Genomic DNA, 24,846 nt, shown 5'->3' with positions numbered 1-24,846 from the left:
TTTTTGCCTGCCCAGCAAGATAATATAGGTAAAAGTCCGGCAAGGCCGCCCCTCCCCCCTGTTTCGGTCTCTGCAGAGCAGATAATCTAAGTTTAGGCCTAGTCTTCCCCCATATGAAAGATGTTGTTAGGGAATTTAGAGTCGCAAAGAGGAATTTAGGTATTGGGACAGCACTGTGTTGGAAGCAGTAACTTAACTTGGGGAGCAGTATCATTTTGATCAGATTAATACGACCAGCCACGGAGAGCGGGAGTTTATCCCAAGTAGCAAATTTGGATTTAACCAGATCCAATAATGGGTAGATATTAAATTGTAAATCAAATTGACTATGTTGAGACATATAGATTCCCAGATACTTGAAGTTGGAGACTATGGGCAACGGCGAGAGAGTTTCGAGACGCGGCATTGGGGTATGAGAGAGAGGCATCAGGGCAGACTTATCCCAGTTTATATAAAGACCGGAGAATTTGCTAAATTTGTCTATAATCGCTATTACTTTTGGTAACGTATCCTCTGTTTGATCCATAAACACTACCATATCATCTGCATAGAGGCCAATAATGTCAACCCGATCCGCTATATGTATCCCCCTAATGTCAATGGAAGACCTCATTCGTATTGCCACAGCCTCAATCGCCAAGGCAAATAGAGCAGGAGAGAGAGGGCACCCCTGGCGAGTTCCCCTATGTAACAAAAAAGACTCAGACATCAGGCCGTTCACAACCATACGTGCTCTAGGCTTCGCATATATTGTACCTATCCCTCTCAGAAATTTGTCCCCAAAACCGTACCTTCGCAAACATGCAGAGAGGAAGGACCACTCAAGGGAATCAAAAGCTTTAGCTGTGTCCAGTGAAGCCTATTATCTGCCTCTAGAGAGCTATATTGGATGATCGACTGAACACGCCTAATATTGATGGAAGTACTTTTCCCAGGCATGAAGCCAGTTTGGTCTGGATGTATAAGATCTAATATAATTGTGTTCAGTCTGGTAGCCAGAATTTTAGTAAAGATTTTATAATCTACGTTCACCAAAGAAATTGGTCGGTATGATCCACAATCCAGAGGATCCTTCCCCTCCTTCTTGAGCACAATAATGTTGGCATCATAGAACGTTTCAGGCACAGACTCTCCTTCCCATATTCCCCTAAGTACCTTCAATAGAAGTGGTGCAAACTTATCCCAGTATTTCCTGTATAGCTCAATGGGAAACCCATCTGGTCCCGGGGCCTTCCCAGTAGCCATGTCCGCTATAGCGTGTTCCACTTCCTCCAAAGTAAACTCGGCCTCCATGAAGGCTTGTTGGGATGGGCTCAGTGTGGGGAATGTTATATCTGATAAGTAATCTAGACAGTCACCAACACCAAAACCGCTACTGGATTTATATAATGATTTATAGTAGTCACAAAAACATTGAAGTATGTCATCAGTGGATGAAACTAATGAGCCATCGAGTGCGCGGATCTGCAATATTGTATTAGCGGTGTTATGTTGGCGCACTAAGAAAGCCAAGAGTGTGCTGGCCTGGTTCCCTAGTTCAAAGTAGGACTGGCGGGTAAAAAATAGTTTGCGTTTCGATTTAACGTCTAAATGTTGAGTATACATCCTCTGAGAAGTAAGCCATTCAGCCCTGTTACTGCTGGTCTGATTTGCTATATATGTGGCCTCCAAATCTTTTAATCGCTGCTCCATCTCATCATCCTCCCTCGCCGTCACCCTTTTAATATAGGAAATTGTAGAGGATAAGCACCCCCTCAAATATGCCTTTAGGGCATCCCAAAATAAACCAAGATTCTGGGGTTCTGGGTGTGTTAAAATAAAACAATCTAACTGTTCAATCGTCCTATCACTAGAATCTATTAATTTCAACCAGAAGGGATTTAATTTCCAGGATCTATTGTTATTGGGCTGCCCATATTTAAGTTTAAGAGTTATCGGACTGTGGTCCGAAATCCCCCTATTGCCATGTTCAACATTATCCACCCATAATGCCAAGCCACTAGATCCAAATATATAGTCTATACGAGATAAAGTTCGCTTAGTAGATGAGTGGCAAGTATACCCCTTAACCCCTGGGTGACTCATTCTCCACAAATCGAGCCAACCGCTGCCTTCCATAAACAATGCCAGTTGGGAAGGAGACTGAGACACAGACTCCCCGGACACTGTGTCATCCAATCTCAATCTGTCTATGGAGTGATCCATGACCAGATTAAAGTCACCCACACAAACAACACTAGCATCCGGGTATTTTAGGGAGAAGCCCAATGCCATACGGAGAACCGACATGTTAGCGGGGGGAGGGTTATAAATACACAATATCACATATTCACGTGAATTAAGAAATGCATGCACAAAGACAAAACGGCCTTCAGGATCCCGCCGTGCTTCTCTGGCCTCCCATTTAACCTCCTTGTGTATCAACAGAGAGACCCCTCTTGAATAACTGGTATGAAATGCATGGAGGGACCATTGCACCCACGGCTTTTGCATACATCGAACCGTATTCTCTAGTCAGGTGTGTCTCCACTAATGCCACAACATGGGGATGATGTCTTTTGATCCGCGAGAATACCTTGACTTTCTTCTTAGGAGTCTTAATACCCCGTATGTTCCAGGTCATGCATACAATTTCAGACTCTATATATATATCTATATATATATATATATATATATATATCTATATATCTATATATCTATATATCTATATATCTATATATCTATATATCTATATATCTATATATCTATATATCTATATATCTATATATCTATATATATATATATCTATATATATATATATATCTATATATATATATATCTATATATATATATCTATATATATATATATATATATATATATATATATATATATATATATATATATATATATATATATATATATATATATATATATATATATATATATATATATATATATATATATATATATATATCTCTATCTATCTATCTATCTATCTATATATATATATCATACTTCTTTATTTGGGCCTAGCCCAGAGACATCACACAGAGCAAAAAGTTAATATTGGCGGCAACTGGAACAGTAGAGGAGCATGTTCCCATACTCCTACAGTCAAATAAAGAAGGGGATACCCTCACTGAATTCAGTGTCCGGTATTGTCGCCACCTTTCGCACCCATTCGAAGAGCTCTACGTATATTGCCATTAGATAAAGAACTTAGATTAGGAGTCTTTCACATTAGACGCTCCGTGCGACCACTGCCATTCTGCTGCCTCTGCCGGATCTGTAAAGAACAAGGTGGAGCCCTCATGGACAATGCGGAGCCGAGCTGGATACAGCATGGAATAGATGATATTCTTATCCCTGAGTAGTTTCTTGATATCTATGAATCGTGCTCGCTGCTTTTGGAGTTCCATGGAGAAGTCCGGAAAAATTGATATAGTAGCATTATTAAATATGATGGGGCCCTTCTGTCGCGCCAGGCGAAGAGTAGTATCTCTATCTCGGCAGTTGAGGAGGCGTGCCAGGAAAGGTCGAGGTGGAGTTCCAGGGGGAAGAGGTCTCGTTGGGACTCTATGGGCCCTCTCCACCGAGAATGTCGAGGAGAATCCATCCCCCAGGGAGGTCTTAAGCCATTCTTCCAGGAATTGTTCGGGTTGCTGACCCTCCGAGCGCTCTGGGAGACCAATAATCCGAATATTGTTGCGGCGTAGTCTGTTTTCCAAATCATCTGCCTTTTGCTTCCAAGCGTTTACGGAGCCAGCAGCTTTTGTTATTTTTGCCTCCATAGGAATGATGGTATCTTCTATATGAGACACTCTGGTTACGACTTCCGAAATACGCCCTCTCATAGCTTGCATGTCGTGTCGCAAACGACCCACCTCTGTGTGCACATCCTCTATTTTTTCCGTGAGAGATGATCTAGTGAGGGTAATAGCCTGCATTAGCTGCTCGGATGCCTGTTTAAAGGGTCAGTTCATCTTGGTCTCCCTCTTCATTACTATCAGAAGGACGGCCCTTGCGTTGGGTCGGTGCAGAGTTATTTCTGAGAGAGCGCACGTTATCAGGGGGATCGTCCCTTGCATATTTCTTTAGCCTATCAGCAGCTCCTGCTCCCTTAGAGTGCTGCATGGTAGACAGTTAAAAGGGCCCCACAAATAGTCACAATTGCAGTTATGGATAAACAGAGCCCTGGTTCCAGGTCCCGTATAATGAGGCACTGGACTGTGCTCCAAAGAGGCCACTGGTTTTGCAGATAATGCGGTTTATAGAAGCAGTTCTGGTAATCTTCACCTCGGGGGGGGGGGGGGGGGGGAAGGGGAGCAGCAGGGAGAGGGGTTAATCCTCCTAGTATTGTGGTGCTGGTATTTAAAGTATCTGTCTGATAGGGGGGGGTGCAGGGCCCAATTTCTCAGGGCACACACACTACACCACCCCTTTATGTTCTCAGATGTGCGCTCTCCTTTCCAGCAGCACCGCAGGTGTAATAAGGAGCGCTGCTTCCCCTACTGCCAGGGTGCGCGCTATATTAATGGCCGCCGCTCCCCACAGGCACCGCCGTCCCCCTCAAGCCCCACAGTTACTGCACACCAGCGCGGCTCTCACCGCTGTTGTCCGGTTATCTCCGGCTCCAGGGAGGAGTAAGTCCGGCTCCCACAGAGGCTGGCGCCGCGCTCTGTGTCTCGGAGCGCACGCCCTAAAGATGGCCGCCGCCACACGTGCAGTCTCCTGGCCGCCTCAGCCCTCGCAGCTCCCGGCACATCAGATCACCGCAGCTGCCGCCCACAGGGTCCGCAAGGCTCCCACGATCATAGGATCCCGGTCTCCGTCGGTACCGCCTGCGGCGGCAAGGTACTAATGGCAGGATGGGTTCAGGATGTGCGGAGCTCTCTCTAAGTGCGTCCTTCTTCTTCCACTACATAGCCACGCCCCCCTGCTTCTAACAGCTTTAACGAGGACATCTGTGTTTTCGAAAGGAAAACAGCTGTGACCCCCAGAGGAAGAAGAGGATGATGCAGAAGAAGAAGAGGAGTCAGATGTATTTGAGTCCACATTATCACTATCCGTAATATTAGACCCAGGAGATGGGGACCTGTGTCTAGTCTTCCTCCGCTTTTTACCACCCTTTAGGGATCTAAAGGTGTCTTCCACCTGATTTTTTTATCAGGGTTTTGAGGTCGGTTGCGACATCCTTGTGCCGGACTGGACTCCTTGCTATGCAGGGACCTTTGGTGCCCTTTACCGGTAACATCGTGGTGTCCTTTTTGCGGCCGGCGCTTTTGCTGCAGCGATGCTGGTGATTTTGATAGGGGGTGATGCCTCTAGGTGGCTCATGTTGCCTCGTTGAGCCCACAGAAGCGCCTGATCTGGGCAACTTCTCCCCTTTATGTGGTGGTGATTCCCACTGTGAATTTAAATCTACAACTGCGCAGTAACGCTCTGCCGCCGCATGCGCGATGGCCCGTTTTCGCGAGAATCGCGGCCAAATCCCGCGCACCCAGTTCCAAAATGGCTCTGCGCATGACGCGAGGGACGCTGCACACCGGAACCCCCAGCTTTTGCAGTGAGCAGGCTGATGCTCAGGAGGGAGAGCCGCGCCACTCCCCCCAACCACAGAGGAACCCCCCAGGATGTTGTCGCTGCTGCAGGCATCTTACCTGGGGAGGTGGCCGCAAACTCCATGCCACCTCCCCCGCACACGCTAAAGGCCCACTAGCCCCAGCGGTGGCGCCTCGGGTCACCACACCAGCCGAGGCAGGGGGACCCCCACTGCCTGAGTCGGACTGATTGGCCCCGGATTCCCAAGACGGTAAGTCTGTAGGTCTCCCATCAAGGATAGGAAACCAACTGATGTGGGAGAGAGGTACCGCCTTTTTATCTGTAGGTTTCCTGTCCTTGGTAGGCGGATCCCCCTCTCTCCGTGGTGCCGTCATGGGCGTGAGAGAAAAATTATTGGGATGGGCTACAGGACAATAGACAAGCAGCTTGGTGAGAAGGCAACAACTGTTGGCACAACTATTAGAAAATGGAAGAAACACAAGATGACTCAATATTTCTTGGTCTGGGCCTTCATTCAAGATCTCAGCTTGTGAGGTAAGGATGAATTTGAGAAAAGTCAGGAATCAGCCCAGAATTCTACAGGAGGACCTGGTCAATGACCTGAAGAGAGCTGGGTCAACAGTTTCAAACATTACCACTAGTAAGCCATCATGGATTATAATGCTGCAGGGAATGCAAGGTCCCCTCGGTCATGCTAGCACATGTCTAGGCCCGTTCAAAGTTTGCCAATGACCATCTGGATGATCCAGAGGAGGCATGGAAGGTGGTCATGTGGTCAGAGGAGGCCAAAATAGAACTTCTTGATATAAACTCCACTCGCCTTGTTTGGAGGAAGAAGAAGGACAAGTAAAACACCAAGAACATAGTCCCGGAACGAGGAGAGGTGAATATCGCGCAGCGCTCCCCCTCCCTATTATACTCACCTACTCCTGGAGCGATCCCTGCATCTCCGGTCTCCCGGCGCCGCAGCTTCTTCCTGTACTGAGCGGTCACCGTTACCGATCATTACAGTAATGAATATGCGGCTCCACCCCTATGGGAGTGGAGTCGGGTCCATATTCATTACGGTAATGAGCGGTACCATGTGACCGCTCACTACAGGAAGAAGCTGCGGCGCCGGGAGAACCAGGGACGTCCAGGGACCGCGCCGGAAGCAGGTGAGTATTATTAGACAGCTGCCGCTCCCCTTCCCCTGCCGACCCCTGGGTATGACTCGAGTATAAGCTGAGAGGGGGATTTTCAGCCCCAAAAAATAGGCTGAAAATCTCAGCTTATACTCGAGTATATACGGTATATTCAAGGGAGAATGGATTGAGTCATGCATTGAGAGATTTGGCCAACAACCTCCTTTCCTTAGTAAGAGCACTGAAGATGGGTCATGGCAGGGGCTTCCAGCATGACGATGACCCGAAACACGCAGCCAGGGCAAATAAGGTGGCTGTGTAAGAAGCATTTCAATATCCTGGAGTGGCCTAGCCAGTCTCCAGACTTGAATCCAATAGAAAATCTTTGGAGTCAGCTGAAACTCTATGTTGCGCAGGGACAGACCCAAAACCTGAAAGATCTATAGAAGATCTGTATGGAGTAGTGGGCCAAAATCCCTGCTGCCGTGTGTGCAAACTTGGTCAAGAACTACAGGAAACATCTCACCTCTGTATTTGTAAAGAAAGGTTTCTGTGTCAAATACTAAGTTCTGTTTTTCTATTTCTAGCAAAAACTTATTTCATGCAATAATTATGTATTATTTAATCATAAGATCTGATTTTCTGTTTTTTATTTTTAGATTCTGTCTCTCACAGGTGAAGTGTACCTGCAATAAAAATTACAGACCTCTCCATTCTTTGTAGGTGGAAAACTTGCAAAATCGTCAGGGAACACTTGAACAACACAATGTGACTCCATGTCAATCACACGTCTGTGAAATCAACCTGTCCAGTTATGAAGCAACACCGATTGTGAACCAATTTCTTCTGCTGTTATGCAAATGGGACATACAACAGATGTTTGTTTTTACACTGACGCACATTCTTGAGTGAGTTTAAACAATTTTTGGAAAAATAGACAAAGTGCAAGAGCCAAATTTAAAAATGGAAATTGAAATAAATTAGTGGGTAAAGCTGCAATCTATTCCATTGTCCAGAGCCATATATAGTGGTGACGGTAATGGAGAAGTGTACTGGATGAACAGACCTAGTTACCCCTTGTACAAACCACAGCACACACTGTGGTTTCTGCTCACTGAAGGTTTCCTTCCTAAACATACACACATAAATGCGAGTATATATGAAAATTAAAAGAAAAAACAAAGAACCAAATATAGAAAAAAAAAAAACACGTTGTGGTCTTCGTCAATATCCAATCAAATGGTCTTTAGTGCCATTATAAAAAGATAAGGACTCGTCAGTCTGGCTCCTTAGCTTAAAGTGTGCTAGAATGAATAATTATTGAAGCATTAATGCTCTGGAAGGCAGACAGATTTTCTTCTTTTATCTATGTATTGAGCTGACAAACTCACCTGCCTGACTATGCTCTGTATCAGCTTGTCCATAGTAAAAGCAATAAAGGCATGGATGGTGAACATCTCCCGCAGGGAGTCTTCATACTGATTCGAGTCCATATTCCCGTCCAGCAGGTTACGGACCATGTCTAGGAATGCCGGATAATAATCCACAGCCTCTATATCCACTGCGGCACAGAGAAAGCAAATATGTAAGTAGCAGCATATATGACAACTAAATCAAGCCGTATACAGGTCTTAAAGAAAAAAAAAAACAACAACAAAAAAAAAAAACAACAACACACCCACAAACCTGTACACAGACCAACAATGAAACAAACGGACAATATAATGGTTAATGTAACAATTTGGAAACTAAACCATTACAGGTAATCTGTGCTAACCCCTGAGCTTATGGCAAGAAGGATGTTGGGGAAAAGCATGTAAGGCAAGGAAGATAAATGTTCTTGTCTTACATTTAGTAAAAGGAAGGGTAATAAAAAGAGAGGGAGGTAGAAAAGACGAGTTATATATGATAGTATATATTTCCCGCCCCTGGAGAGAAATATTATGTTGCACTTACTTGGCTCTTTGAGCCGAAGCTGGATGGCAGGACTGTCATTCTTATCTCTCTTTAGTCCCAGCACCTCTCTCTCCCAATCTCTCTCTCTCACCTCCTCCTCTACTTGTTTTTCGGCTTGGTTGTAAATGCGTAAGAGGCGAGAGCAGAGAATCTGGTGCAATCTCAAGAAAATGTACCAGTTATTGTTAACATAGAATAGGTTGTAAGTGTCCTCCATGCTTCTGAACTTCTGTGCTGCAGTGTTTGCAAACATTAACTTAGTTTTTGGTGGGCTACTAGCCCCAGCACCCACCACCCCATTGTGTTTCTTGGTAACCCCATCTTCTGTTTCGGCAGTCTCCTCCTCCTCTTCCTCCTCCACATCAGACAACTCCCCTCGCTGGGAGAAGAGCAGATCAGGGATGAAATGGTAAATGATTTGTTTGATCTTGTATTTGTCCTCTTTCTGTATACCAGTCTGTCGCTTCACATGATGGATAATGAGCGAGGCGGCATCCTCCAGAATTTGTTTGTCCTCGTAAGTCAGTGAGAGATGAGGTCCTGTGGGGACGCCAGAATTGTCCTCCGATGCTTGCTCTTGTCGCTGTGAGAAACATACAGACATTAACGTCTACCCCCAAAAAAACACAAAACTAAAGTTACAAAATTAAAGTGCAGGAAGTTTAACGTAATATACTTGCCAAAACCCCTAATCCAGTGGTAACTTGATACTCACCAAGCGGACAAGATTGTTTGGAGATATGTTAATACACAGTAGTACACACGCTGCCAATCATCTGTCCGAATTAGAAAGCAAAAACCTACAAGAAACCTATGGAAACTGACCACAGCATGGATGGTAAATCTGCAGCAGGTCAGTCGCCATCTGCGGTGGATTTTTTAATATTTTCTCAGTCACGGATATTCTTTAATTATCAGTTTAATGCTATAACTCGCACTTTGAAATAGTGATAACATTATTGACACATGCATTAAAATAAGCTTTAAGGATATGGAAATGTTTGGACACGTTTTTATTTTTACTTTAATGCATATGTTTTTTGGCTGAAGCTCGTTTTTGCAAGGTATTTCACCAAAAATGTGCAATTTGCCTTTTTTATTTCCTGTGTTATACTGTCTCTAGAGCTTTACTACCCTGAGAATTGCTCACTTGGTGAAGACCATAAAAATTTGTACAAAAGAAAAAAAAAAAAAAAAAAATGGTCTACATTTCCGAAACCATATAGCGAATTGGAAGGGATAAAAAAAAACAAAAAAAAAAAAAACGCAATAGATAATTTTGTGAGCAGCGGGAATAAAAAGAACAAAAACTGGCCAGGCAAAAAGGTACATATACAGTTAGGTCCATATATATTTGGACAGAGACAACATTTTTCTAATTTTGGTTATAGACAGGGTGACACATGTTAAGGAGCTGAAACTCCTAAACCCTTCATCCAATTTTAATGTGGATACCCTCAAATGAAAGCTGAAAGTCTGAACTTCAACTGCATCTGAATTGTTTTGCTTAAAATTCATTGTGGTAATGTCTATAACCAAAATTAGAAAAATGTGGTCTCTGTCCAAATATATATGGACCTAACTGTATTTAAAAAAAAAAGCCTCCAAAGTGGTCTATATCTTTTAATGAGGAGTACATCAAGAAATCCAAGAGACAGTCCAGCTCCACACCTTCATCAAGAGCTGAGTGGGGCCGGTGTCCTCTCCACAGAAGTCAGCCATGCCAATTGTTAGAGCAGTGGGTACTGTGCACGTACCCTGGTAGACATCTGTACACATGACGTCACCAGCCCTACTCCCCTCCTGACGTGGAGACTAATAACCCCTTTAAGTCACTGCGGTCAGTTCAGTCTTTCCAAGTAGAAGACCTAGCTCACAGATTAGTTAGTAGGGTGACAACCAGGGCTGTAGAGTAGGAGTTCATTTTAGTGGAGTCAGTTGGGAGTCTGTATAAAATGGGCTGACTCGGAAAATATATAATAAATTGGGTACAGTAGTTCAGGGCAGGATCTGATGTAAATGTTTTCCTAATAATTTTGGAAAGTTATGAAATGTCCTACAAAAGGATCTCGGCTTTTAGTGGAAATTAATATGTGCTGCACTTTATGCACATGCTCAGTAGTGACCAGTGCTGTGGGGGCAGGGAAATTAAGGAGTCAGTGGTTTTGCTTACCAGCTCCACAGTGCTGGTGACAAGGCCAGCTTGTGCTTACCAGGCAGTATATCCACCGCTAGTAGCAGCTCTTGGTACCTGTGAATACAGGATACTAACCTCATCATAGATGCTCTCAATTTCATTCAGAAGACTCTTCGAGCGAAGGACCTTTGTGTCGATTTGCTTATAATTTATACCCTGGTGGTCTAGTGATTTCAGGTAGTACTTTTCATTCTGTTCTCTCCAAATCTTATTGAAGCCTCGCTGGGCTTCCCTCCATTCCTCTTCCTTCATTTTCAACCTGGATAACAGAATAAAACAAGGTAAACATGGATGCATTAGCAACGAGCAGGTGTATGGCACGTAATAGTACACTCAATACGTGGAGTACACAGGATCTATAGTTGTGTGACTCGTAATCTACTACTACAAACCTTTTCAACACTATTGGGACGGCAACAGCTGGGTTTTTCTTCAGGCCATCTATTATGTCGGCAGCCTTGTCAGCATATATCCTTTGCAGGGCCTTGCGGTGGATGACTTCTGATGTTCCCCCTAAAGTGTTGTCCAAACGAAACTTTGCCTGATCCTCAGCAGATAATCGTGACAGTTTCTTCTGAATTGCCTCCAGGACACGGATGGTAGCCAGATTGGTCTCCAGCACAACATCAAGCTATAGCAGATCAAACACAAATATCAGTAAGAGCAGGTCTATGGCTCTAGAGAAACGATAACATGGTTACAAGTAAGGGATAACCCGAACTCCTGAAAGAAGGACATTGGTGGAATATCCCGATACTAGGGAGTAAACCAGTGCCCAGCTGCACGAGGGGTGGTGAGAAGACAAAACAAAACAAAAAAAGGCCATCACTGAGCTCAGCAGCTTGGAACTTCTACACAGGCAGAGCCGCCGAGCTCAGTGACTGGCTGCAGCAGTGGAGAACAAGTGCTAGACCTAGGACGGCCAGGTCTTTCAACATCATGTTGGCCACTGTAAGCCAGAAACAGATAAGTGCAAAAATGTAAAAAAAATAATAAGTGCTGGTCAGTTTGTGAGGAAAGCGGCACTAATGAAAGAAAGTGGCCGACCCCTTTAACCCCTTCATGACCCAGCCTATTTTGACCTTAAAGACCTTGCCGTTTTTTGCAATTCTGACCAGTGTCCCTTCATGAGGTAATAACTCAGGAACGCTTCAATGGATCCTAGCGGTTCTGAGATTGTTTTTTCGTGACATATTGGGCTTCATGTTAGTGGTAAATTTAGGTCAATAAATTCTGTGTTTATTTGTGATAAAAACGGAAATTTGGCGAAAATTTTGAAAATTTCGCAATTTTCACATTTTGAATTTTTATTCTGTTAAACCAGAGAGTTATGTGACACAAAATAGTTAATAAATAACATTTCCCACACGTCTACTTTACATCAGCACAATTTTGGAAACAAAATTTTTTTTTGCTAGGAAGTTATAAGGGTTAAAATTTGACCAGCGATTTCTCATTTTTACAACGAAATTTACAAAACCATTTTTTTTAGGGACCACCTCACATTTGAAGTCAGTTTGAGGGGTCTATATGGCTGAAAATACCCAAAAGTGACACCATTCTAAAAACTGCACCCCTCAAGGTACTCAAAACCACATTCAAGAAGTTTATTAACCCTTCAGGTGCTTCACAGCAGCAGAAGCAACATGGAAGGAAAAAATGAACATTTAACTTTTTAGTCACAAAAATGATTTTTCAGCAACAATTTTTTTATTTTCCCAATGGTAAAAGGAGAAACTGAACCACGTAAGTTGTTGTCCAATTTGTCCTGAGTACGCTGATACCTCATATGTGGGGGTAAACCACTGTTTGGGCGCACGGCAGGGCTTGGAAGGGAAGGAGCGCCATTTGACTTTTTGAATGAAAAATTGGCTGCACTCTTTAGCGGACACCATGTCACATTTGGAGAGCCCCCGTGTGCCTAAAAATTGGAGCTCCCCCACAAGTGACCCCATTTTGGAAACTAGACGCCCCAAGGAACTTATCTAGATGCATAGTGAGCCCTTTAAACCCCCAGGTGCTTCACAAATTGATCCGTAAAAATGAAAAAGTACTTTTTTTTTCACAAAAAAAGTTTTTTAGCCTCAATTTTTTCATTTTCACATGGACAACAGGATAAAATGGATCCTAAAATTTGTTTGGCAATTTCTCCTGAGTACACAGATACTTCACATGTGGGGGTAAACCACTGTTTGGGTACATGGTAAGGCTCGGAAGGGAAGGAGCGCCATTTGACTTTGTGAATGAAAAATTATCTCCATCGTTAGCGGACACCATGTCGCGTTTGGAGAGACCCTGTGTGCTTAAACATTGGAGCTCCCCCACAAGTGACCCCATTTTGGAAACTGGACCCCCCAAGGAACTTATCTAGATGCCTAGTGAGCACTTTAAACCCTCAGGTGCTTCACAAATTGATCCGTAAAAATGAAAAAGTACTTTTTTTTTTCACAAAAAATTTATTTTCGCCTCAATTTTTTCATTTTCACATGGGCAACAGGATAAAATGGATCCTAAAATTTGTTGAGCAATTTCTCCCGAGTACGCCGATACCTCATATGTGGGGGTAAACCACTGTTTGGGCACACGGCAGGGCTCGGAAGGGAAGGCGCGCCTTTTAACTTTTTGAATGGAAAATTAGCTCCAATTGTTAGCGGACACCATGTCGCATTTGGAGAGCCCCTGTGTGCCTATGCAATGGAGCTCCCCCACAAGTGACCCCATTTTGGAAACTAGACCCCCCAAGGAACTTATCTAGATGCATACTGAGCACTTTAAACCCCCAGGTGCTTCACAGAAGTTTATAATGCAGAGCCATGAAAATAAAAAATAATTTTTCTTTTCTCAAAAATGATTTTTTAGCCTGGAATTTCCTATTTTGCCAATGGTAATAGGAGAAATTGGACCACAAATGTTGTTGTCCAGTTTGTCCTGAGTATGCAGATACCCCATATGTGGGGGTAAACCACTGTTTGGGCGCACGGCAGGGCTCAGAAGGGAAGGCACGCCATTTGGCTTTTTAAATGGAAAATTATCTCCAATCATTAGCGGACACCATGTCGCGTTTGGAGAGCCCCTGTGTGCCTAAACATTGGAGATCCCCCACAAATTACCCCATTTTGGAAACTAGACCCCCAAAGGAACTAATCTAGATGTGTAGTGAGCACTTTGAACCCTCAAGTGCTTCACAGAAGTTTATAACGCAGAGCCATGAAAATAAAAAAAAAAAAATTATTTTCTCAAAAATGAATTTTAGCCCGCAATTTTTTATTTTCCCAAGGGTAACAGGAGAAATTTGACCCCAAAAGTTGTTGTCCAGTTTCTCCTGAGTACGCTGATACCCCATATGTGGGGGTAAACCACTGTTTAGGCACATGCTGGGGCTCGGAAGTGAAGTAGTGACGTTTTGAAATGCAGACTTTGATGGAATGCTCTGTGGGCGTCACATTGCGTTTGCAGAGCCCCTGATGTGGCTAAACAGTAGAAACCCCCCACAAGTGTCCCCATTTTGGAAACTAGACCCCGAAAGGAACTTATCTAGATGTGAGGTGAGCACTTTGAACCCCCAAGTGCTTCACAGAAGTTCATAACACAGAGCAGTGAAAATAATAAATACGTTTTCTTTCCTCAAAATAATTTTTTAGCCCAGAATTTTTTATTTTCCCAAGGGTTACAGGAGAAATTGGACCACAAAAGTTGTTGTCCAGTTTCTCCTGAGTACGCTGATACCCCATGTGTGGGGGTAAACCACTGTTTGGGCACACGTGGGGGCTCAGAAGGGAAGTAGTGACTTTTGAAATGCAGACTTTGATGGAATGGTCTGCGGGCGTCACGTTGCGTTTGCAGAGCCCCTGGTGTGCCTAAACAGTAGAAACCCCCCACAAGTGACCCCATTTTGGAAACTAGACCCCCAAAGGAACTTATCTAGATGTGTGGTGAGCACTTTCAACCCCCAAGTGCTTTACAGAAGTTTATAACGCAGAGCCGTGAAAATAATAAATACGTTTTTTTTCCTCAAAAATAATTTTTTAGCCCAGAATTTTTTATTTTCCCAAGGGTTACAGGAGAAATTGGACCCCAGTAATTGTTGCGCAGTTTGTCCTGAGTATGCTGGTACCCCATATGTGGGGGTAAACCACTGTTTGGGCACACATCGGGGTTCGGAAGTGAGGGAGCACCATTTGAATTTTTGAATACAAGATTGGCTGGAATCAATGGTGGCGCCATGTTGCGTTTGGAGACCCCCTGAAGTGCCTAAACAGTGGAAACCCCTCAATTCTACCTCCAACACTAACCCCAACACACCCCTAACCCTAATCCCAACTGTAGCCATAACCCTAATCACAACCCTAACCCCAACACACCCCTAACCACAACCCTAACCCCAACACACCCCTAATTCCAACCCAACCCTAAGGCTATGTGCCAACGTTGCGGATTCGTATGAGATTTTTCAGCACCATTTTTGAAAAATCCGCGGGTAAATGGCACTACGTTTTACCTGCGGATTTTCCGCGGATTTCCAGTGTTTTTTGTGCGGATTTCACCTGCGGATTCCTATTGAGGAACAGGTGTAAAACGCTGCGGAATCCGCACAAAGAATTGGCATGCTGCGGAAAATACAACGCAGCGTTCCCGCGCGGTATTTTCCGCACCATGGGCACAGCGGATTTGGTTTTCCATATGTTTACATGGTACTGTAAACCTGATGGAACACTGCTGCGGATCCTCAGCCAAATCCGCACCGTGTGCACATAGCCTAATTCTAAAGGTATGTGCACACGCTGCAGAAAATGCTGCGGATCCGCAGCAGTTTCCCATGAGTTTACAGTTCAATGTGAACCTATGGGAACCAAAAATCGCTGTACACATGCTGCGGAAAAACTGCACGGAAACGCAGCGGTTTACATTCTGCAGCATGTCACTTGTTTCTGCGGATTCCGCAGCGGTTTTACAACTGCTCCAATAGAAAATCGCAGTTGTAAAACCGCAGTGAAATGCGCAGAAAAACCGCGGTAAATCCGCGATAAATCGGCAGCAGTTTAGCACTGCGGATTTATCAAATCCGCTGCGGAAAAATCCGCATAGGACCAGAATATGTGTGCACATACCGAAACCCTAACCCTACCCCTAACCCTAGTTCTTACCCCAACCTTAGTGAAAAAAAAAAAAATTCTTTATTTTTTTTATTGTCCCTATCTATGGGGGTGACAAAGGGGGGGGGGTCATTTACTATTTTTTTTATTTTGATCACTGAGAGAGGTTATATCTCAGTGATCAAAATTCACTCTGGAACGAATCTGCCGGCCGGCAGATTCGGCGGGCGCACTGCACATGCGCCCGCCATTTTGGAAGATGGCGGCGCCCAGGAAAGAAGACGGACGGACCTCGGGCGGCCAGGTAAGTATAAGGGGGGGGGGGGGGGGGGCGTCAGAGCACGGGGGGGGTGGATCGGAGCATGGGGGGGGGTGGATCGGCACACGGGAGGGAGGATTGGAGCACGGGGGAGGATTGGAGCACGGGGTGAGGGATCGCTGTGCGGGGGGGGGGTGGATCGGAGCACGGGGGGGGGGGGTCGCTGTGTGCGGGGGTGGGGATCGGAGTGCGGGGGGGTTTGATTGGAGCGCGGGGGGTGTGATTGGTGCACGGGGGAAGCGGACAGGAGGACGGGGGAGCGGAGCACAGGACGGAGGGGAGCGGACCACAGATCGGGGGGCTGGGGGGGCGATCAGAGGGGTGGGGTGGGGGCACATTAGTATTTCCAGCCATGGCCGATGATATTGCAGCATCGGCCATGGCTGGATTGTAATATTTCACCAGTTTTTTAGGTGAAATATTACAAATCGCTCTGATTGGCTGTTGAAAGTGAAACTGCCAATCAGAGCGATCGTAGCCACGAGGGGGTGAAGCCACCCTCCCTGGGCTAAACTACCACTCCCCCTGTCCCTGCAGATCGGGTGAAATGGGAGTTAACCCTTTCACCCGGCCTGCAGGGACGCGATCTTTCCATGACGCATATGCTGCGTCATGGGTCGGAATGGCACCGACTTTCATGACGCAGCGTATGCGTCAAAGGTCGGGAAGGGGTTAATAAAGGCCAGGCCAAAAGTTTCAAATCTGTCAGGTGCCACTTTGTGGTAAGAACTCAAGAATACTTCAACATATCCCAGGGATTCTAAGACTGATTTTTCGTGATAGGTTATGATAATGGCACAATAAAGATGGTCTTTTTATGTGTTTATTTATAAAAATGTGAAAACAATTGCAATTTACAAACTTTTGAATGTTAATCCTGAGTCTCATCACACAAAATATTTATTAAATAACATGTCCCTCATGTGTGCTTTACATCAGTAGGATTTCTAAAATTTTATTTTGTTAGGAGCTTTACAGTTCTGGCAGTAATTCCCCCCCACCAAGAAAGGTTTACAAAACTTTTTTTAGAGACATGTTCAGTTTCAAAGTGACTTTGGGGGTCCTATATATTGGGAAACCCCCAAAATTATACAATTTTAAAAACCACACCTCTCTGCTTATTCAAATCTGCTGTCAGGTAGTTTATTAACCCATCAGGTACTTTTCAGAAGTTAATGAAAAGTGGCATGACCGGAATAAAAAAAAAAATTGTATGTACAGTCAAAAAATTGCTAACCTCTGAACAGGTCACTATAGCCGGCAGATTAAGGTTGTGATTTGGCTGGGAATTGTCATGTCAATCATCAGGACCACAAACTCAATCTCAGGGTGCCCTAGGGTTAAAGAGGGAGGTGCCACACTTGGCTAACCATATAGATGCCGCAGCCCCTTCACAGCAGCATCTAAGGGCCATGGTCGGTGCCAACACTGATCGTGGCTGATGCAGCAGGGAGTCAGGTATAGTGGACAAATCACAAAGACGTATTCGTGGTCACAAAGGGGTTAAAGGGAATGTGTCATGATTTTTATATCAATAATTATGTAATAATTTATTTAAATAAAAAAAAAAAAAAAACAACAGCTGCGGGGTGAGGCAGGCGCCATATTATTGTAGTCTAGAGCGGAGCTACAATTTCCATGTCACAGCTCACATAGTGGTCTGATCAGAGCGGGTACAGGAGGTCCGGGAAGCAGGTGAGCACGTCGGCAGCCTGACATTGTACTACTAATGCCAGGCATCCAAGCTGCCGTCACCACTGGAAGCAGTCACCGCCACAGCTGTCCTCTCACCGCTCAGACCAGGAGTCTAGAGGTAACGTCTTCCAGAAGTGAGGACAGCTCGGCAGCATGTACTATTGTACGTCAGGCTCACCGCAGCGTCCACCGCACAGCAGTGTGATCATCATGCTGGCCTGCTCTGGGCACTGATTGAGCTCTGCTTAGTGGAAAGCCTCATTCACATGTGGATGATGCCAGGAATTCGGAGTGAGGCTTTACTACTGCACCCGCAAAGCAGTCTGCTGAGCGGTGTATCTAAGCCCATCATGTGAGTGTGCTGAGCCGTGTATCTAAGCCCATCATGTGAGAGTGTGCTGAGCGGTGTATCTAAGCCCATCATGTGAGTCTGCTGAGCTGTGTATCTAAGCCCATCATGTGAGAGTGTGCTGAGCGGTGTATCTAAGCCCATCATGTGAGTGTGCTGAGCCGTGTATCTAAGCCCATCATGTGAGAGTGTGCTGAGCGGTGTATCTAAGCCCATCAAGTGAGAGTGTGCCGAGTCGTGTATCTAAGCCCATCATGTGAGTCTGCTGAGCCGTGTATCTAAGCCCATCATGTGAGAGTGTGCTGAGTCGTGTATCTAAGCCCATCATGTGAGTGTGCTGAGCCGTGTATCTAAGCCCATCATGTGAGTCTGCTGAGCTGTGTACCTAAGCCCATCATGTGAGAGTGTGCTGAGCCGTGTATCTAAGCCCATCATGTGAGTCTGCTGAGTCATGTATCTAAGCCCATCATGTGAGTCTGCTGAGCTGTATATCTAAGCCCATCATGTGTGAGAGTCTGCTGAGCTGTGTATCTAAGCACATCATGTGTGAGTCTGCCAAGCTGTGTATCTAAGCCCATCATGTGAGTCTGCTGAGCTGTGTATCTAAGCCCATCATGTGAGTCTGCTGAGCCGTGTATCTAAGCCCATCATGTGCAAGTCTGCTGAGCGGTGTATCCAATTAATCTTTGTAATAGTCTGTATCTAAAATGGCTCCACACGGTGCCCCTATCCTTCCTCCCCCCTTATCCTTCTGTAGACACCCAAAAGGGGAGGAGAATTGATGTCACACGATAGAAGACCCCGCCCACATTTTGACATGGCTGGGCGAAACTGGCGGGAAAATGCCATAAGTCACAATTTTTATGCAATGCAAGAGTTGATCTATTTATATAATTGCCTTGTAATATTTTAATTTCCTGTTCTGTCCAAATGTCACCGTATCTCAGAATTCCAAGCGGAGGAAGTTCACCGACCGCCATATTGGGACACCCAAGTGATGGGCGTCTCAATAAGGAAACTGCTGCTGCGGAACACCGTCGCAACACACACACACTATATGCCGTACGCACCACACACACACACACACTCACAGCCTCTTGCGTGGTACAATCAGTGGAACACCATCGCGAACATGCTGCCGCTGGGATCAGCCGAACGATTCACTGACTGCAGCCATCTTTGTACAGGAGGAGCACATGTGCAGTTTTAATGTGACCGCCGCTATCTGTCTGCACAAAGATGGCGGCGGTCTGATTTACAGCACCTGCACGAATTACACGCAGGTGCAGTGAATCATTCGTCTGATCCCAGCGGCAGATGCGCGACATGTCTACAGGCAGAGGAAGCCGCTCACATTAAAGGGGTTTTCCCACGAACAAAAGTTCATTTTATTGTCTTTGCTTCCTCCCCTGCCCAGGAGCTGAGGTATGTTCAGTACACAGACAGTAACAGACAATTTTTAACATGAACTTTTGTTCGTGGGAAAACCCCTTTAAAAAGCAAATATCAATGCCAAAATGGCTCCTCATAAAAAGTACTCCAATGACAATGAATGCAGCAAAGGCTCAACGTCGAAGACAACAAAGGGCAAATGAGACTCGAAGAGCAACAGCATCGATGGGACAAAAACAATGCATGTAAGAGTAGGTGTCAAGCACATGAGTCCCCTAATGCAAGAGTCATTAGATTATCACAGGATGCCATTAGGCAACAACAGCGCCGCATGCCTGCCCCCATCGTGACATTACCGCCCTCCCGATGTGACAGCATCGGGCCCCCATCTAGTCCTGGCATAAATGGCTTTCGTGGATCAGGGCCATTACGTGCAGAGTATTAAAGTGTCGCTGGAAGCTACGGCAATCGGCAAGTATAGTACCACTATTACACTACCCAGGTTTAGGCAATAAGTAATGGGAGGGCTTCCTTCAGCAGATATGCGTACCTTTACTAGGATCACGGAGTGTAGAACGTCAGCCGTATGATGCGGGCCTTTACCTATAAATGATGGGTAGCACGGAGCGGACACTGAGCACTCTCATTACAGTTGATGTAGCCTTGTAGCACTTACCTCAAACCGCTCATCTTCACAACGATAAATGTGCTCCTCGTATTGAGTCTTCTTAGAACTTACAAACGTCGAGTCTTCTGACCAGGATGGAAAGGAAACCCAGGTGTCATTCAGGACCTGAGGAGTAAGGCAGGTACAGGTTAGCTCTACACAACAGATAGCAGAATACTGATAGCCAGGTCCAGTGACATAACATCTGACCAAGATAGAACCAATGATGTAACATGGCTACAGTCATTGTCAACACAAAGCCTTTTTTCCTGCCTTCCTATCATGGGGAGAAAGAAGCATCAAGATATCACACAGTATATCATAGACTGGCGACAGATGAGGGGATCCATAAATACAATGCAGTGTCTGCATGTGGTGGTCCTAAAGCACAATATGCTGGTCCCATATTGTCTCTTAAAGGGAACCTGTCACCCCCAAAATCGACGATGAGCTAAGCCTTCCAGCATCAGGGGCTTATCTACAGCATTACAGAATGCTGTAGATAAGCCCCTGATGCCGGTGGGCTTAGCTCATCATCGATTTTGGGGGTGACAGGTTCCCTTTAAAGTGAACCTGTCAGCAGGATTGTGCTCAGTAACCCACACACAGTGTCAGGTCAGCGCCGTGATACTGATTAAAATGATACCTCAGTGACCTGTATTCTATTTTACATACTGCACTTGCACAGTTCATATTGTGGTCTTTAACCCCTTCAAGACCCAGCCTATTTTGACCTTAAAGACCTTGCCGTTTTTTGCAATTCTGACCAGTGTCCCTTTATGAGGTAATAACTCAGGAACGCTTCAACGGATCCTAGCGGTTCTGAGATTGTTTTTTCGTGACATATTGGGCTTCATGTTAGTGGTAAATTTAGGTCAATAAATTCTGCATTTATTTGTGATAAACACGGAAATTTGGCGAAAATTTTGAAAATTTCGCAATTTTCACATTTTGAATTTTTATTCTGTTAAACCAGAGAGATATGTGACACAAAATAGTTAATAAATAACATTTCCCACATGTTTACTTTACATCAGCACAATTTTGGAAACAAAATTTTTTTTTGTTAGGAAGTTATAAGGGTTAAAATTCGACCAGCGATTTGTCATTTTTACAACGAAATTTACAAAACCATTTTTTTTAGGGACCACCTCACATTTGAAGTCAGTTTGAGGGGTCTATATGGCTGAAAATACCCAAAAGTGACACCATTCTAAAAACTGCACCCCTCAAGGTACTCAAAACCACATTCAAGAAGTTTATTAACCCTTCAGGTGCTTCACAGCAGCAGAAGCAACATGGAAGGAAAAAATGAACATTTAACTTTTTAGTCACAAAAATTATCTTTTAGCAACAATTTTTTTATTTTCCCAATGGTAAAAGGAGAAACTGAACCACGAAAGTTGTTGTCCAATTTGTCCTGAGTACGCTGATACCTCATATGTGGGGGTAAACCACTGTTTTGGCGCACGGCAGGGCTTGGAAGGGAAGGAGCGCCATTTGACTTTTTGAATCAAAAATTGGCTCCACTCTTTAGCGGACACCATGTCACGTTTGGAGAGCCCCCGTGTGCCTAAAAATTGGAGCTCCCCCACAAGTGACCCCATTTTGGAAACTAGACGCCCCAAGGAACTTATCTAGATGCATAGTGAGCACTTTGAACCCCCAGGTGCTTCACAAATTGATCCGTAAAAATGAAAAAGTACTTTTTTTTCACAAAAAAATTCTTTTAGCCTCAATTTTTTCATTTTCACATGGGCAACAGGATAAAATGGATCCTAAAATGTGTTGGGCAATTTCTCCTGAGTACACCAATACCTCACATGTGGAGGTAAACCACTGTTTGGGCACATGGTAAGGCTCGGAAGGGAAGGAGCGCCATTTGACTTTTTGAATGAAAAATTATTTCCATCGTTAGCGGACACCATGTCGCGTTTGGATAGCTCCTGTGTGCCTAAACATTGGCGCTCCCCCACAAGTGACCCCATTTTGGAAACTAGACCCCCCAAGGAACTAATTTAGATGCCTAGTGAGCACTTTAAACCCTCAGGTGCTTCACAAATTGATCTGTAAAAATGAAAAAGTACTTTTTTTTCACAAAAAAATTCTTTTCGCCTCAATTTTTTCATTTTCACATGGGCAGTAGGATAAAATGGATCATAAAATTTGTTGGGCAATTTCTCCCGAGTACGCCGATACCTCATATGTGGGGGTAAACCACTGTTTGGGCACTCGGCAGGGCTCGGAAGAGAAGGCGCGCCATTTGACTTTTTGAATGGAAAATTAGCTCCAATTGTTAGCGGACACCATGTCGCGTTTGGAGAGCCCCTGTGTGCCTAAACATTGGAGCTCCCGCACAAGTGACCCCATTTTGGAAACTAGACCCCCCAAGGAACTTATCTAGATGCATATTGAGCACTTTAAACCCCCAGGTGCTTCACAGAAGTTTATAACGCAGAGCCATGAAAATAAAAAATAATTTTTCTTTCCTCAAAAATGATTTTTTAGCCTGGAATTTCCTATTTTGCCAAGGATAATAGGAGAAATTGGACCCCAAATATTGTTGTCCAGTTTGTCCTGAGTACGCTGATACCCCATATGTGGGGGTAAACCACTGTTTGGGCGCACGGCAGGGCTCGGAAGGGATGGCACGCCATTTGGCTTTTTAAATGGAAAATTAGCTCCAATCATTAGCGGACACCATGTCACGTTTGGAGAGCCCCTGTGTGCCTAAACATTGGAGATCCCCCAGAAATGACACCATTTTAGAAACTAGACCCCCAAAGGAACTAATCTAGATGTGTGGTGAGGACTTTGAACCCCCAAGTGCTTCACAGAAGTTTATAACGCAGAGCCATGAAAAAAAAAAAAAAAATTATTTTCTCAAAAATGATCTTTTAGCCTGCAATTTTTTATTTTCCCAAGGGTAACAGGAGAAATTTGACCCCAAAAGTTGTTGTCCAGTTTCTCCTGAGTACGCTGATACCCCATATGTGGGGGTAAATCACTGTTTGGGCACATGCCGGGGCTCGGAAGTGAAGTAGTGACGTTTTGAAATGCAGACTTTGATGGAATGCTCTGTGGGCGTCACGTTGCGTTTGCAGAGCCCCTGATGTGGCTTAACAGTAGAAACCCCCCACAAGTGACCCCATTTTGGAAACTAGACCCCCAAAGGAACTTATCTAGATGTGTGGTGAGCACTTTGAACCCCCAAGTGCTTCATAGAAGTTTATAATGCAGAGCCGTGAAAATAATAAATACGTTTTCTTTCCTCAAAAATAATTATTTAGCCCAGAGTTTTTTATTTTTCCCAAGGGTAACAGGAGAAATTTGACCCCAATATTTGTTGTCCAGTTTCTCCTGAGTACGGTGATACCCCATATGTGGGGGTAAACTACTGTTTGGGCACATGCCGGGGCTTGGAATTGAAGTAGTGACGTTTTGAAATGCAGACTTTGATGGAATGCTCTGCGGGCGTCACGTTGCGTTTGCAGAGCCCCTGATGTGCCTAAACAGTAGAAACCCCCCACAAGTGACCCCATTTTGGAAACTAGACCCTGAAAGGAACTTATCTAGATGTGTGGTGAGCACTTTGAACCCCCAAGTGCTTCATAGAAGTTTATAATGCAGAGCCGTGAAAATAATAAATACGTTTTCTTTCCTCAAAAATAATTATTTAGCCCAGAATTTTTTATTTTCCCAAGGGTTACAGGAGAAATTGGACCCCAAAAGTTGTTGTCCAGTTTCTCCTGAGTACGCTGATACCCCATATGTGGGGGTAAACCACTGTTTGGGCACACGTCGGGGCTCAGAAGGGAAGTAGTGACTTTTGAAATGCAGACTTTGATGGAATGGTCTGCGGGTGTCACGTTGCGTTTGCAGAGCCCCTGGTGTGCCTAAACAGTAGAAACCCCCCACAAGTGACCCCATTTTAGAAACTAGACCCCCCAAGGAACTTATCTAGATATGTGGTGAGCACTTTGAACCCCCAAGTGCTTCACAGACGTTTACAACACAGATCCGTGAAAATAAAAAATCATTTTTCTTTCCTCAAAAATTATGTTTTAGCAAGCATTTTTTTAGATTCACAAGGGTAACAGGAGAAATTGGACCCCAGTAATTGTTGCGCAGTTTGTCCTGAGTATGCTGGTACCCCATATGTGGGGGTAAACCACTGTTTGGGCACACGTCAGGGCTCGGAAGTGAGGGAGCACCATTTGACTTTTTGAATACGAGATTGGCTGGAATCAATGGTGGCGCCATGTTGCGTTTGGAGACCCCTGATGTGCCTAAACAGTGGTAACCCCTCAATTCTAACTCCAACACTAACCCCAACACACCCCTAACCCTAATCCCAACTGTAGCCATAATCCTAATCACAACCCTAACCCCAACACACCCCTAACCACAACACTAATTCCAACCCTAACCCTAAGGCTATGTGCCCACGTTGCGGATTCGTGTGAGATATTTCCGCACCATTTTTGAAAAATCCGCGGGTAAAAGGCACTG

General features: G+C 44.7%; 1 protein-coding gene across 11 annotated transcripts in view; it reads right to left on the bottom strand.

The window, feature by feature from the left end:
* Window positions 1-24,846, bottom strand: part of SIN3A (SIN3 transcription regulator family member A) — a 119,110-nt gene that overhangs the window by 45,066 nt on the left and 49,198 nt on the right. For all 11 annotated transcript variants that reach the window (XM_069765680.1, XM_069765682.1, XM_069765687.1 and 8 more), the window contains exons 12-16: window positions 20,344-20,460; window positions 11,212-11,450; window positions 10,895-11,078; window positions 8,623-9,205; window positions 8,058-8,227 (exon numbers count right to left, since the gene is read on the bottom strand). In XM_069765680.1, coding sequence (XP_069621781.1) covers window positions 8,058-8,227; window positions 8,623-9,205; window positions 10,895-11,078; window positions 11,212-11,450; window positions 20,344-20,460 — 1,293 coding nt within the window. The remainder of the gene's footprint in view (window positions 1-8,057; window positions 8,228-8,622; window positions 9,206-10,894; window positions 11,079-11,211; window positions 11,451-20,343; window positions 20,461-24,846) is intronic.

Source organism: Ranitomeya imitator, chromosome 4 (assembly GCF_032444005.1).
Source record: "Ranitomeya imitator isolate aRanImi1 chromosome 4, aRanImi1.pri, whole genome shotgun sequence".
Classification (NCBI taxonomy): domain Eukaryota; kingdom Metazoa; phylum Chordata; class Amphibia; order Anura; family Dendrobatidae; genus Ranitomeya; species Ranitomeya imitator.
This window is presented reverse-complemented; position numbering and strand designations above follow the sequence as displayed.